General features: G+C 37.4%; 1 protein-coding gene across 1 annotated transcript in view; it reads right to left on the reverse strand.

The window, feature by feature from the left end:
* Positions 1 to 14,630, reverse strand: part of EFCAB13 (EF-hand calcium binding domain 13) — a 117,477-nt gene extending 102,847 nt beyond the window's left edge. Inside the window, 3 exon segments of the mRNA XM_068531738.1 lie at positions 10,311 to 10,353; positions 10,356 to 10,470; positions 14,601 to 14,630. Of these exon segments, the coding sequence (XP_068387839.1) occupies positions 10,311 to 10,353; positions 10,356 to 10,470; positions 14,601 to 14,630 (188 nt within the window).
* Positions 14,631 to 16,673: the final 2,043 nt, after the last annotated feature.

A 16,673-nucleotide genomic window follows, 5' to 3' on the forward strand; every position in this document is an offset into this window, starting at 1 on the left:
CTGACCAATTGGCTATAAATCAGAGGTTCCTACAAGCCCCTACTTGGGTTTGATTATTTTGCTAGAGTGACTCCAGAACTCAGAATAGTTACTTATGCTTACCAGTTTATTAAAGGATGTGAAAAATGATACAGATGAACAGCCAGATGAAGAGATATATAAGGTGAGGTCTCGGAGGATCCTAGGTGCAGGAAATTATGTCCCCATGGAGTTAGGGTGCATTACCCTTCTGGTATGTGGATGTGTTCACCAACCTGAAAGATCTCTGAACCCCACAATATTGGGATTTTTTATAGAGGCTTCCTTATGTAGGCATGATCAATTATTAACTCCATTTCCAGCCCCTCTGCCCTCTCTGGAGAGCTTCTAGGTTGTTTGAACATGTCCACATACTGGGAGGGTGATGCACCCCAACTCCATAAGGACAGAAGCTCCTGCACCTGAGACCCTCACAGACCTCTCTCAATGTATCTCTTCATCTAGCTGTTCATCTATATCTTCTATCATGTTTTTTAATAAACTGGTAACTGTAAGTAAGTGTTTTCCTGAGCTCTGTGAGCCATTCTAGAAATAAATTGAACCTCAGTAGGGGTCATAGGAACCTCTGATTTGTAGCCAAGTCAGACAGAAGTAACCTGAGGACTGACCACTTGAGATTGGAAGATGAAGTGGGGGGGACAGTCTCATGGGTATGAACCCTTAACCTGTAGGATCTGGCACTATCTCCAGGTAGATAGTGTCAGAACTGAGTTAAATTGTAGCTGGTGTCACAGAATTGTTTGGTGTGGGGAAAACCCACACATCTGGTGTCAGAAGTATGAGTGTGGTAGTAGTGTGAGAGTAAAGGAGATAAACAGGAGGAGAACTTAGGTTTTACTTAACACAATAATTAAATGAATTAAATAATTAAATAAGTAAATAATTAAATTTCAATTAATAAAATGAAGAATAACAATTATATGATCATCTCAATGGACGCAGAAAAGGAATTTGACAAAATTCAGCATTTACTCATGATAAAAACTCTCAACAAAGTGGGTATAGAAGGAATGTACCTCAACATAATAAAGGCCATATATGACAAGCCCAGAGCTAACATAGTACTAATGAAAAGTTGAAAGCTTTTGCTCTAAGATCAGAAACAAGACAAGAGTGCCCACTCTCACTACTTTTATTCAGCATATTACTGGAAGTCCTAGCCAGAGCAATTAGGCAAGAAAAAAAAAAGACATTCAAATCAGAAAAGAAAGTTAAATTGTCTGTTTCCAGATGGCATGATCTTATATACAGAAAACCTTAAAGACTCCACCAAAAAAACTGTTATAACTAATAAACAAATTCAGTAGTTGCAGAATACAAAATCAATATACAAAAATCAGTTGCATTTTTATTCACTAACAATGAACTATCAGAAAGAGAAATTAAGAAAACAGCCCCATTTACAATATCATCAAAAGGAATAAAATAGGAATAAATTTAGCCAAGGAGGTGAAAGATATGTACACTGAAAACTATAAAACATTGATGAAAGATATTGAAGAAGACACAAATAAATGGCAAGATATTCTGTGTTCACGGTTTGGAAGTATTAATATTCTTAAAATGTCCATACTACCTAAAGTGAACTCTGGATTCGATGCAATCCCCATCCAAATTCCAATGGCATTTTTCACAAAAATAAAACAAACAATCCTAAAATTTGTATGGAACCACAAAAGACCTCAAAGAGCTGAAACAATCTTCATAAAGAAACCAAAGAACTCCTAGAAGAAAACAAATGTCTTTGACATCAGTCTTAGCAATGATTTTTTAATTGACACCAAAAGCAAAGGCAAAAGAAACAAAAATAAACAAGTGGGACTATATCAAACCAAAAAGTTTCTCCTCAGCAAAGAAAACTATCAGCAAAATGAAAAGCTAACCTAGGGAATAAGACAAAATATTTGCAAACCTTATGTCTGATGAGTTAATGTTCAAAATACACAAGCAACTCATACAACCCAACAGCAAATAAAGAAATAACCCAATTAAAAATGGGTAAAGGACCTGAATAGACATTTCTCCAAAGGAGACATACCAATGGCCAACAAGTACATGAAAAGGTGCTCAACATCACTCATGATCAGGGAAATGCAAATCAAAATCACTGTGAGATACCATCTCACACCTGTTAGAACTGCTATCATCAGGAAGACAGGAGAGAGGGAGCTTCCAGATGGCTGAAGAGTAAGACGTGGAGATCACCTTCCTCCCCACAAATACATCAGAAATACATCTACATGTGGAACAACTCCTACAGAACACCTACTGAACGCTCCCAAAAGGCAAGAAACTCCCCACGTACCTGGGTAGGGCAAAAGAAAAAAGAAAAAACAGAGGCAAAAGAATAGGGATGGGACCTGCACCAGTGGGAGGGAGCTGTGAAGGAGGAAAGGTTTCCACACACTAGGAGGGCCCTTTGTGGGCGGAGACTGCGGGTGGCGGAGCGGGGAAGGTTCGAAGCCATGGAGGAGAGTGCAGCAACAGGGGTGCGGAGGGCAAAGCGGAGAGATTCCTGCACAGAGGACTGGTGCTGACCAGCACTCACCAGCCCGAGAGGCTTGTCTGCTCACCCGCCGGGGTGGGCAGGGGCTGGGAGCTGAGGCTCGGGCTTCGGAGGTCAGACCCCAGGGAGAGAACTGGGGTTGGCTGCGTGAACACAGCCTGAAGGGGACTAGTGCACCACAGCTAGCCAGGAGGGAGTCCGGGAAAAAGTCTGGAGCTGCTGAAGAGGCAAGAGACTTTTTCTTGCCTCTTTGTCTCCTGGTGCACGAGGAGAGGGGATTAAGAGCACTGCTTAAAGGAGCTCCAGAGACGGGCACGAGCCGCGGCTATCAGCACAGACCCCAGAGACAGGCATGAGACGCTAAGACTGCCGCTGCAGCCACCAAGAAGCCTGTGTGCAAGCACAGGTCACTGTCCACACCTCCCCTCCCAGGAGCCTGTGCAGCTCGCCACTGCCAGGGTCCCGTGATCCAGGGACAACTTCCCCGGGAGAACACATGGCGCACCTCAGGCTGTTGCAACGTCACGCCGGCCTCTGCCGCCACAGGATTGCCCCGCATTCCATACCCCTCCCTCCCCCTGGCCTGAGTGAGCCAGAGCCCCCGAATCAGCTGCTCCTTTAACCCCGTCCTGTCTGGGCAAAGAACAGGCGCCCTCAGGCGACGTACATGCAGAGGCAGGGCCATATCCAAAGCTTAAACCCAGGAGCTGTGCGAACAAAGAAGAGAAAGGGAAATTTCTCCCAGCAGCCTCAGGAGCAGCGGATTAAATCTCCACAATCAACTTGATGTACCCTGCATCTGTGAAATACCTGAATAGACAATGAATCATCCCAAATTGAGGAGGTGGACTTTGGGAGCAACGATATATATACTTTTTTCCCTTTTTCTCTTTTTGTGAGTGTGTATGTGTATGCTTCTGTGTGTGATTTTGTGTATAGATTTGCTTTTACCATTTGTCCTAGGGTTCTGTCTGTCTGGTTTTTTTTTGTTTCTGTTTTTTTTTTTAGTATAGTTTTTAGCACTTGTTGTCATTGGTGGATTTGATTTTGGTTTGGTTGCTCTCTTCTTTCTTTTTTTTTATTACTTAAAAAAAATTTTTTTAATAATTATTTTTTATTTTTATTTTAATAACTTTTTAATTTTTTCTTATTTTACTTTATTTTCTTCTTTCTTTCTTTTTTTTTCTCCTTTCTATTCTGAGCCATGTGGATGACAGGCTCTTGGTGCTCCAGCCAGGCATCAGGGCTGCGCCTCTGAGGTGGGAGAGCCAAGTTCAGGACATTGGTCCACAAGAGACCTCCCAGCTCCACATATTTTCAAACAGCGAAAACCTCCCAGACATCTCCATCTCAACGCCAAGACCCAGCTCCACTCAATGACGAGCAAGCTACAGGGCTGGACACCCTATGCCAAACAACTGGCAAGACAGGAACACAACCCCACCCATTAGCAGAGAGGCTGCCTAAAATCATAATAAGGCCACAGACACTGCAAAACACACCACCAGACATGGATCTGCCCACCAGAAAGACAAGATCCAGCCTCATCCACCAGAACACAGGCACTAGTCCCCTCCACCAGCAAACCTACAAAACCCACTGAACCAACCTTAGCCACTGGGGGCAGACACCAAAAACAACAGGAACTACAAACCTGCAGCCTGTGAAAAGGAGACCCCAAACACAGTAAGTTAAGCAAAATGAGAAGACAGAGAAACACACAGCAGATGAAGGAGCAAGGTAAAAACTCACCAGACATAACAAATGAAGATGAAATAGGCAGTCTACCTGAAAATGAATTCAGAATAATGATACTAACGATGATCCAAAATCTTGGAAATAGAATGGAGAAAATAAAAGAAACGTTTAACAAGAACCTAGAAGAACTTAAGAGCAAACAAACACTGATGAACAACACAATAAATGAAATTAAAAATTCTCTAGAAGGGATGAATAGCAGAATAACTGAGGCAGAAGAACGGATAAGTGACCTGGAAGATAAAATAGTGGAAATAACTACTGCAGAGCAGAATAAAGAAAAAAGAATGAAAAGAATTGAGGACAGTCTCAGAGACCTCTGGGACAACATTAAACACACCAACATTCGAATTATAGGGGTCCCAGAAGACGAAGACAAAAAGAAAGGGACTGAGAAAATATTTAAAGAGATTATAGTTGAAAACTTCCCTAATATGGGAAAGGAAATAATCAAGTCCAGGAAGCACAGAGAGCCCCATACAGGATAAATCCAAGGAGAAACACGCCAAGACACATATTAATCAAAGTATCAAAAATTAAATACAAAGAAAAAATATTAAAAGCAGCGAGGGAAAAAAACCAAATAACACACAAGGGAATCCCCACAAGGTTAACAGCTGATCTTTCAGCAGAAACTCTGCAAGCCAGAAGGGAGTGGCAGGACATATTTAAAGTGATGAAGGGGAAAAACCTACAACCAAGATTACTCTACCCAGCAAGTATCTCATTCAGATTTGATGGAGAAATTAAAACCTTTACAGACAAGCAAAAGCTAAGAGAATTCAGCACCACCAAACCAGCTTTACAACAAATGCTAAAGGAACTTCTTTAAGCAGGAAACACAAGAGAAGGAAAAGACCTACAATAACAAACCCAAAACAATTAAGAAAATGGTAATAGGAACATACATATCGATAATTACCTTAAATATAAATGGATTAAATGCTCCAACCAAAAGACATAGACTGGCTGAATGGATACAAAAATAAGACCCGTATATATGCTGTATATATACAAGAGACCCACCTCAGACCTAGGGACACATACAGACTGAAAGTGAGGGGATGGAGAAAGATATTCCATGCAAATGGAAATCAAAAGAAAGCTGGAGTAGCAATTCTAATATCAGGCAAAATAGACTTTAAAACAAAGACTATTACAAGAGACAAAGAAGGACACTACATAATGATCAAAGGATCAATCCAAGAAGAAGATATAACAATTGTAAATATTTATGTACGCAACATAGGAGCACCTCAATACATAAGGCAAATGCTAACCGCCATAAAAGGGGAAATCGACAGTAACACAACAATAGTAGAGGACTTTAACACCACAATTTCACCAATGGACAGATCATCCGAAATGAAAATAAATAAGGAAACACAAGCTTTAAATGACACATTAAACAAGATGGACTTAATTGATATTTATAGGACATTCCATCCAAAACAACAGAATACACTTTCTTCTCAAGTGCTCACGGAACATTCTCCAGGATAGATCATAGTTTGGGTCACAAATCAAGCCTTGGTAAATTTAAGAAAATTGAAATTGTATCAAATATCTTTTCCGACCACAAAGCTATGAATCTAGATATCAGTTAAAGGAAAAATCTGTAAAAAAAATACAAACACATGGAGGCTAAACAATACACTACTTAATAATAACCAAGAGATCACTGAAGAAATCAAAGAGGAAATCAAAAAATACCTAGAAACAAATGACTATGAAAACACGACGACCCAAAACCTATGGGAGGCAACAAAAGCAGTTCTAAGAGGGAAGTTTACAGCAATACAATCCTACCTTAAGAAACAAGAAGCATCTCAAATAAACAACCTCACCTTACACCTAAAGCAATTAGAGAAAGAAGAACCAAAAAACCCCAAAGTTAGCAGAAGGAAAAAAATCATAAAGGTCAGATCAGAAAGAAATGAAGGAAATGATAGCAAAGGTCAATAAAACTAAAAGCTGAGAAGATAAACAAAATTGATAAACCATTAGCAGACTCATCAAGAAAAAAAGGGAGATGACTTTTAGCAATGAAAAAGGAGAAGTAACAACTGCCACTGCAGAAATACAAAGGATCATGAGAGATTACTACAAGCAACTATATGCCAATAAAATGGACAACCTGTAAGAAATAGAAAAATTCTCAGAAAAGCACAACCTTCCAAGACTGAACCAGGAAGAAATAGAAAATAGAAACAGACCAATCACAAGCACTGAAATTGAAACTGTGATTAAAAATCTTCTAACAAACAAAAGCCTAGGACCAGATGGCTTCAAAGGCGAATTCTATCAAATATTTAGAGAAGAGCTAACACCCATCCTTCTCAAACTCTTCCAAAATATAACACAGGGAGGAACACTCCCAAACTCATTCTATGAGGCCACCATCACCCTGATACCAAAACCAGACAAAGATGTCACAAAAAAAGAAAAATACAGGCCAATATCACTGATGAACATAGATGCAAAAATCCTCAAGAAAATACTAGCAAACAGAATCCAACAGCACATTAAAAGGATCATACACCATGATCAAGTGGGGTTTATCCCAGGAGTGCAAGGATTCTTCAATATACGCAAATCAATCAATGCGATACACCATATTAACAAATTGAAGGAGAAAAAACATATGATCATCTCAATAGATGCAGAGAAAGCTTTTGACAAAATTCAACACACATTTATGATAAAAACTTTCCAGAAAGTAGGCATAGAGGGAACTTACTTCAACATAATAAAGGCCATATATGACAAACCCACAGCCAACATCGTCCTCAATGGTGAAAAACTGAAACCATTTCCACTAAGATCAGGAACAAGACAAGGTTGCCCACTCTCACCACTATTATTCAACAGTTTTGGAAGTTTTAGCCACAGCAATCAGAGAAGAAAAAGAAATAAAAGGAATCCAAATCAGAAAAGAAGAAGTAAAGCTGTCACTGTTTGCAGATGACATGATACTATACATAGAGAATCCTAAAGATGTTACCAGAAAACTACTAGAGCTAATCAATGAATTTGGTAAAGTAGCAGGATACAAAATTAATGTACAGAAATCTCTTGCATTCCTATACACTAATGATGAAAAACCTGAAAGGGAAATTAAGAAAACATTCCCATTTACCATTGCAAAAAATAAAATATCTAGGAATAAACCTACCTAAGGAGACAAAAGACCTGTATGCAGAAAATTATAAGACACTGATGAAAGAAATTGAAGATGATACAAACAGATGGAGAGATATACCATGTTCTTGGATTGGAAGAATCAATATTGTGAAAATGACTATACTACCCAAAGCAATCTACAGATTCAATGCAATCCCTATGAAACTACCACTGGCATTTTTCACAGAACTAGAACAAAAAATTTCACAATTTGTATGGAAACACAAAAGACCCTGAAGAGCCAAGGCAATCTTGAGAAAGAAAAACAGAGCTTGAGGAATCAGGCTCCCTGACTTCACACTACAGTACAAAGCTACAGTCATCAAGACAGTATGGTACTGGCACAAAAACAGAAATATAGACCAATGAAACAGGATAGAAAGCCCAGAGATAAACCCACGCACATATGGTCACCTTATCTTTGATAAAGGGGGCAAGAATATACAGTGGAGAAAAGACAGCCTCTTCAATAAGTGGTGCTGGGAAAACTGGACAGCTACATGTGAAAGAATGAAATTAGAACACTCCCTAACACCATACACAAAAATAAACTCAAAATGGATGAAAGACCTAAATGTAAGGCCAGACACTATCAAACTCTCAGGTGAAAACATAGGCAGAGCACTCTATGACATAAATCACAGCAAGCTCCTTTTTGACCCACCTGCTAGAGAAATGGAAATAAAAACAAAAATAAACAAATGGGACCTAATGAAACTTCAAAGCTTTTGCACAGCAAAGGAAACCATAAACAAGACGAAAAGACAACCCTCAGAATGGGAGAAAATATTTGCAAACGAAGCAACTGACAAAGGATTAATCTCCAAAATTTACAAGCAGCTCATGCAGCTCAATATCAAAAGAGCAAACAACCCAATCCAAAAATGGGCAGAAGACCCAAATAGACATTTCTCCAAAGAAGATATACAGATTGCCAACAAACACATGAAAGAATGCTCAACATCATTAATCATTAGAAAATGCAAATCAAAACTACAATGAGATATCACCTCACACCGGTCAGAATGGCCATCATCAAAAAATCTACAAACAGTAAATTCTGGAGAGGGTGTGGAGAAAAGGGAACCCTCTTGCACTGTTGGTGGGAATGTAAATTGATACAGCCACTATGGAGAACAGTATGGAGGTTCCTTAAAAAACTAAAAATAGAACTACCATATGACCCAGCAATCCCACTACTGGGCATATACCCTGAGAAAAACATAATTCAAAAAGAAACATGTACCACAATGTTCATTGCAGCTCTATTTACAATAGCCAGGACATGGAAGCAATCTAAGTGTCCATCGACAGATGAATGGATAAAGAAGATGTGGCACATATATACAATGGAATATTACTCAGCCATAAAAAGAAACGAAACTGAGCTATTTGTAGTGAGGTGGATGGACCTAGAGTTTGTCATACAGAGCGAAGTAAGTCAGAAAGAGAAAAACAAATACCATATATTAACACATATATATGGAATCTAAAAAAAAAAAAAATGGTCATGAAGAACCTAGGGGCAAGATGGAAATAAAGACGCAGACCTACTAGAGAATGGACTTGAGGACACGGGGAGGGGGAAGGGTAAGCTGGGACAAAGTGAGAGAGTGGCCTGGACATATATACACTACCAAATGTAAAACAGATAGCTAGTGGGAAGCAGCCACATAGCACAGGGAGATCAGCTCGGTGCTTTGTGACCACCTAGAGGGATGGGATAGGGAGGGTGGGAGGGAGGGAGATGCAACAGGGAAGAGATATGGGTATATATGTATATGTATAACTGATTCACTTTGTTATAAAGCAGAAACTAACACACCACTGTAAAGCAATTATACTCCAATAAAGATGTTAAAAAAAAAAAAAAGAAGACAGGAGATAACAAGTGTTGGCAAGAATGTGGAGAAACGAGAACCCTTATACACTGTTGGTGGGAATATAAGTTGGTACAGTCACCATGGAAAACAGTATGGAGAGGTTCCTCAAAACAATTAAAAACAGAACTACCATATAATCCAGGAATCCACTTCTGGGTATATATCCAAGGAAATGAAAACAGGATCTCAAAGAGGTATCTGCACTCCCATGTTCATTGCAGCATTATTCAAAATAGCCAAGATATGGAAACTATATAAGTGTCTGTCAACAGATGAATAGTTAAAGAAGATGTGGTAAATATATACAATGGAATACAATATATTTAGCCATGAGAAAGAAGGGAACAACATGGATGGACCTTGATGGCATTATGCAAAGTGAAATAAGTCAAACAGAGAAAGACAAATACTATAGGATATCACTTACACATGATTTTTTTAAAAAAGCCAAGCCACAAGGTGACTATAGTTAATAATCCTGTACTGTATAACTGAAATTTGCTGAGAGTAGAACTTGTGTTCTCACCAAATGAATAATAATGATGATGATGATGATGTAAATATGTGGGGTGATGAATATGTTACTTAACTTGATGGTGGTAATCATTTCTCAATGAATACATACATCAAATCACCACATTGTACATTTTAATAAATTACAATATTATTCATCAAAAAAAAAAAAGGACAGACATATGGATAATGACTTTCTTATAACTGGAAACCTATGATAACTTACAGGCTTCCACATGGCTGTGAGAGAAGTGAGAAAAATATGAGAATGGCTATCTAGGAATTAAAACCATGCCCCTAAAAGAATGGCCACCAATATGCATGATCCACCATACTTAGTACATTATGAGAACACATGAGTTACATTTTTGGTTCTCTTAAACTGGCAAAAGCATAATTCAATTAAGTAACCTCACAGTTTAACTTACTTTTTAGTGTGTTCTGGGCTCAAACCCCTAACTTCAGGTGAATTCTCTTCTCTGTTGTTTTAGAAAACTTGATGTATTTCTTGCTGTCAATATTTCTTGATGGCAAATCAGTTGCAAAAGAATTATAGCCATCATCTGATAAATCAGTATTTTCTTCTCCCTGGGGAGCAATCAAAAGCCACAGTCAGCCATGTTCTCTTTGCACACATAAATATGACATACTGGGTCAAATCATTCATTTTAGATCAATATTCTCTCTAAAATGGTGCTATCGAAAAGAATTTTGTTGAAAAGAGTTAGTTAATGCATTAGTCTGGATTAGGTATATATTCTAAATGACTCCAACTTTCCTTAGTGCATTATGCAGCTACAAATGCACAGCATTCATGAATATATCTAACACTTATTAAATCTAGTTCTCAAGGCATCATTAAACTTAACTTCATTAATTAAAAATTTCTGCTTTGTGAAAGACACTGTCAAGCAGATGAGAGGACAACTCATAGACTGGGAGAAAATATTTGCAAAAGACATATCTAATAAGGGACTGTATGCAAAGTATCTTTATTTTGTATATTCAAAACTATACAAGGAACTGTTAAAACTCAACAATAAGAAAAAGAACAACCCAATTAAAAAATGGGCAAAAGATCTTAACAGACACCTCACCAAAGAAGATATACGAATGGCAAACAAGCACACGAAAAGATGTTCAACATCATGTCATTAGGGAATTACAAATTAAAATATCAAGATACCACCACACGTCTATTAGAATAGCCAAATCCAAAACACAGACAACACCAAATGCTGGCAAGAATGTGAAGCAAGAGGAACTCTCATTCATTACTGGTGGGAATGCAAAATGGTATAGCTGTTTTCTAAGACAATTTCACAGCCTCTTACAAAACTAAACATACTCTTAGCATACAATCCAGCAATTGCACTTCTCCATGTTTACCCAAAGGAGTTGAAAAAGTATATCCACACAAAAACCTGAACACGGACGTTTATAGCTTTATTCATGATTGCCAAAACTTGTAAAAAACCAAGATGTTCTTCAGTAGATCAGGGGATAAACTGTGATACATTCAGACCGTGGAATACTATTCAGTGCTAAAAAGAAATGAGCTATCAAGCCATGAAAAGACATGGAGGAAACTTAAATGTATACTGCTAAGTGAAAGCAGCCATTCTGTAAAAGCTACACACTGTATGATTCCAACTATATGACATTCTGGAAAAGGCAAAACTATTAAATAATAAAAAAATCAGTGGTTACTAGTGGTGGGTGGGGGCTGAGAAGAGCACAGAGGATTTCAGGGCAGTGAAACTATTCTATATAACATTTTAATAGTGGCTACATGTCATCACACATTTGTCCAAACCCATAGAATGTACAACATCAAGAGTCAACTCTAATACAAACTATGGACTTTGGGTGATAATGATGTGTCAATACAGGTTCATCAGTTATAACAAATGGACCACAGTGATGAAGGGTATTGATAGTGGAGGAGGCTGTGGAGCACAGGGTATATAGTAACCTGTACTATCCACTCAATTTTGCTGTGAATCTAAAACACATCCACTCAATTTTGCTGTGAATCTAAAACTGCTCTTAAAAAATAAAGTCTATTAAAAAAAAAAAGCTATATTCCTTCTAAATAGAAACCCCCCCAAAAAACAAACAAACAAACAACTAGAGCCCAAGAGCAATTAACATGTTTAGAAAAAGAGGAATGAAGTTGGAAATATTCTCTTTCTTGAAATATGGCAGTTTGCAGTTTGGACTGCGTCTAGTTGATCAAAGGTACATTAGTTTTTAATCCCTGAACAGATTACACAGGCAATTTATAATGCAGATTACCATGGGAGTTTAGAGAGACCTCTATTTCTGCATTAGATAGAAATTAAGAGAACTATTTCAGTGACTTTTAGAATTTGCACACATTTATCTTACAACAGAGACACACCTTTAAAAACTTGTTTCTAAAAGGCAATCTGATTTGCTGTCCTGATGAGATGTTTATTACAAATGATGAAAGGATTAGCAGAGAGGTTAAGAAAAATGACCCAAAATCGAAACCATTAAAAGAAGAAGAAGGGGATCTAAAAAGACAGAGGGGCACAAAAACCTGTTATCAAAGGCCTGATAAACAGAAACAAATAGTGAATAGAAACTTTAACAACACAGAAAAGGAAGAAAAGAATTTCTAAAACTCTACGGATAAAGGTGAACCATCTGTAAAATACAAACTATATAGTTTAAGGGAATAAATTGGTATGATATATTAATATTGTTAACTTTTTTAATATTTAAGAATTCATCTTCAAAATCAGTTTATAAGGGTACAATCAATAAAGTATTACATATAAAAAGATGGAACAGGTTAATATATACATATATATTACATGTCTCAGTACTTAGCAAGAAGCCCCTGAAATTGTTTTTTGGAATTACAGTATAGGTACATGTCTCATATGGTGGCACCAGATCCGCTAAAAGAATAAATTTAAAGATTAAGACTCTCATGGAATATTGCTCAGCCATAAAAAGAAACGAAATTGAGTTATTTGTAGTGAGGTGGATGGACCTAGAGTCTGTCATACAGAGTGAAGTAAGTCAGAAAGAGAAAAATAAATACAGTATGCTAACACATATACATGGAATCTAAAAAAAAAAAAAAATGGTTCTGAAGAACCTAGGGGCAGGACAGGAATAAAGACGCAGATGTAGAGAATGGACTTGAGGACACGGGGAGGGGGAAGGGTAAGTTGGGACAAAGTGAGAGAGTGGTATGGACTTATATATACTACCAAATGTAAAATAGATAGCTAGTGGGAAGCAGCCACATAGCACAGGGAGATCAGCTCGGTGCTTTGTGTCTACCTAGAGGGGTGGGATAGGGAGGGTGGGAGGGAGGGAGATGCAAGAGGGAAGAGATATGGGAACGTATGTATATGTATAACTGATTCACTTTGTTATAAAGCAGAAACTAACACACCATTGTAAAGCAATTATGCTCCAATAAAGATGTTAAAAAATAAAATAATTTAGAAAGTCCATATTCAGATACGAAAAAAAAAAAAAAAAAGATTAAGACTCTCAACTGACAATGTTAAATTCTACCTGAGTCTTGTGCTCCTGAAAAACAGTGAAAGAAGAATTCCCTCATTCTTTTGTGTTCTGGATAATGGCTGACTGCAAAGAACCACCCTTCCTCAAATGATTTAGATAAGACTTACCACATACCCCTCTTGTTTACCTATGACAAGGCCAAACACCTTCAAATTTTCCTTTCTTTGCCTCATAAATGGTTAGCTGAACTGTTTTATCCTCACCAATTAATCAGGACAAAATGCTTATTAACTAGGCTTTGGTTAAGCTTCTCTCCTTCTCCAAGCCCCTGAACTTTGGCCCACCCTCAGCCTGAGCCAGTTAGCATGCAACCCCTCCAGAAAATAGGCTGGCCTCTCAGTAAAATATTCTCTGATCTATTTATCCGATCATGCCACTCTAACATCCCATTTCCCCATACCCAGCTCTTCCTAGCCTTGTTTACTCCTCTCTATAAAAGAAAACCCTTTTAATCACTTTGCTGTACACCTGAAACTAACACAACATTGTTAATCAACTATACTCCAATATAAAATAAAAATTTAAAAATAATAATAAAGTAAAATTTAAAAAAAAAACAAAAAGGAAAGAAAAGAAAACCCTTTTTCCCTAAACCTTGGATATGCTTGCAGATCTTATGGTCACAGTGTTCTCCCTATTGCAATAGTCCCCCCCTCCTCCTATTTCTATAGTTTCTTTCCTCCCTTACAATAATCCTTTTGAAAAAAGTCTCTCCATACTAAGTCCAGATTTGTTTTTATTGACACAATACTGGCCAATACATAAGAATATCCCCTGAATCACAGATAAGAGGGCTAGAGAAACTTGGTATCTTTTAAATTACCTTTTGATTAGACTGCCATATTAATTACATTGTCTACAACCTCTCATGTAGGTTTAAATCCTTTGGTCTCCTGAAAAATTGTCCCTGTCCCTTTCCCAAAAAATACTCTCATCACACATCACAGATCTCTTGATACTACATGGGTTGCTGGGATGAGAGTTCAACATATATCCACTAAAAGAGTTCAAAGGTCACCTCAGTTATTAAGCAAGATCATATGACTATGTTGCTATGAATCTGCTTACTGATTATGGGTGTGAGGTAATGTAAACTAATTTTTAAGAAAGAAAAGGAAGGAAACTTTAGAAACTGTTTTGAAAAATACCTGGCAAAATAAATGTACTTTAGTTTCCATCTTTCTGTTTAGAGGTAAATTCTGCCCTTGAGGACTCAAAGAACTTGATGAACAAGTGTGAATGAACAGTAGCACAAAATGATTTCCTGCCAAAAAGAGAAAAATAAAAAATCATATCCCTGTTTAGGAGACATAAGTAATTATATTTAACTACCTTAAGTTATTCTTTCAATGTAACACTCACTTATAGCACAATACCTAACAGACATTTCCCAACTCACATATATATACAAAAGCTACAAAAGGCAGTTAATAGATCATAAATCACAGGAGATCATCCAGTCCTTTAACTTTACCTTTGTGGTATAAGGAGGAGAATAGAAATCCAAATTCAAATGTCATGAAAAGCAGAAAGTTGTTATAGGTACTTATTCAAATAAGCCCAGTTAAGCAGAACTACTAACATAGCCAGTAATTGCTAATGCTATTAAATACTTATTGTGAGACATTATGATAAACACTTTGACCTGCATTATTTCATTTATTCCTGAAAACTACCTTTCAAGGAATTATCATTCCATTTTACAGATGAGGAAAATAAAAACTTAGATCAAATTGCCCAAGATTCCACAGCCAACGAACAGTGGAGTCAGATTTTGAATTCAGGCATCCTAACTCAAGAGCCTGTGGTCTTCAGCACCACACAACATTGCCTCTCAAAACAATACTATTGCAAACAAAAAATGTTTTAGCCAGTTCTACACTATGTAAATGTGATAACCAACTTCAGAAATTTAGAATTTCCCAAATTTTTCACAATATCTTTTACTTATATCTGAGTCACATTTGATGAGTGGTTTATTACATTGCTAGCGACATTACATTGTTAGTTGCAATTATTAGTATCTTTTTCATATTGTGAAGTTTAACTGCAAGTATTAATATTCTGTCTAATAGAGAGACAGTACTTTAAAATAATTTATTTCTGTAAATGTTATTGTAATTACTGTTGAATGTGGTATGCCCAACATTCCTGGAATTCAAAACATGTTAAAAATAAAATGAAACCACATTAAAAATACCTATCTCAGAAGACATTAGAAGGCTGTACAGGTTTCCCCAGCAACCCACTCTATATAACCTCTTCGAAAGCTTCTCTAACCAGTTCAATCTTCACCTCTAAACTTCTTGGCATAGCACTTACTGTCTTCATTTTTCTTATTGTCTTCATTATTCAACTGGCATTAATCATTTGCCTTGTATTTTTATTTAATTATCACATGTATAGCTCTTACACCAATTTCTAAGGAATGGGCTGGTATCTCATCATTCTTTGAATTATTTCTCACAGAACAAAGCACAGTGCTATAGACATATTGTAAAAGAAGGAAAGAAAGAAGAGAGGGAAGGAGAGAGGCAGAGAAGGAGGGAGGGAGGGGGAGGGAAGAGGGAGGAAGGGAGGAAGGAATTCTGTCCCTACTGAGCTTACTCACCAAGAGTTCTTAGGTCATCAAAGTACTTAATTAAGCAGAGTAAGCACGATTTAAATAAACTTTGAAAGGGAGACCTGTTTCATAATTATTGATCAGATTATCAAAAAGTTGGCAGGGCTCAATCTGCTGGATAAATCAGATACCACATAAGTCCCTGCAAGCTAAGAGAAAAAATAGCACAGGAAGTCTCTTTCCCATAACTCTGACAACAGAATTGTTTCTTAACTCTTTTAATCCTACGACATATATGCGAACTTGCAAGGGCAAACCAAGGAAAGTAAAAAGAGTCGTATCCCTTTTCTCCAATCCATTCATCCCTCCATCCATGAATTCAACACATATATATTGCAACATGGAGGACACCAACTACCCTAACAGGAGCCACTTGGGTGTTATGATACAGAAATAATGTCCTTGGAGTGAGTTTAAGAGAGAATGGGGGACAGAAATTGGAGACAGCCAGAAGAGATGACTCAAGGAGTTATTCTATAAAGGGAAAGAGAAATGAGGTAGTAGCTGAGGGGTCAGAGCAGTTATGAGGTTTTAAGATGGGGAAAGATAAAGAAATGTTCATATGCTGATAGATATAATGTAGTGGAAGAGCAAAAAT

The sequence above is a fragment of the Eschrichtius robustus genome, chromosome 20 (genome assembly GCF_028021215.1).
Source record: "Eschrichtius robustus isolate mEscRob2 chromosome 20, mEscRob2.pri, whole genome shotgun sequence".
Taxonomy (NCBI): Eukaryota; Metazoa; Chordata; class Mammalia; order Artiodactyla; family Eschrichtiidae; genus Eschrichtius; species Eschrichtius robustus.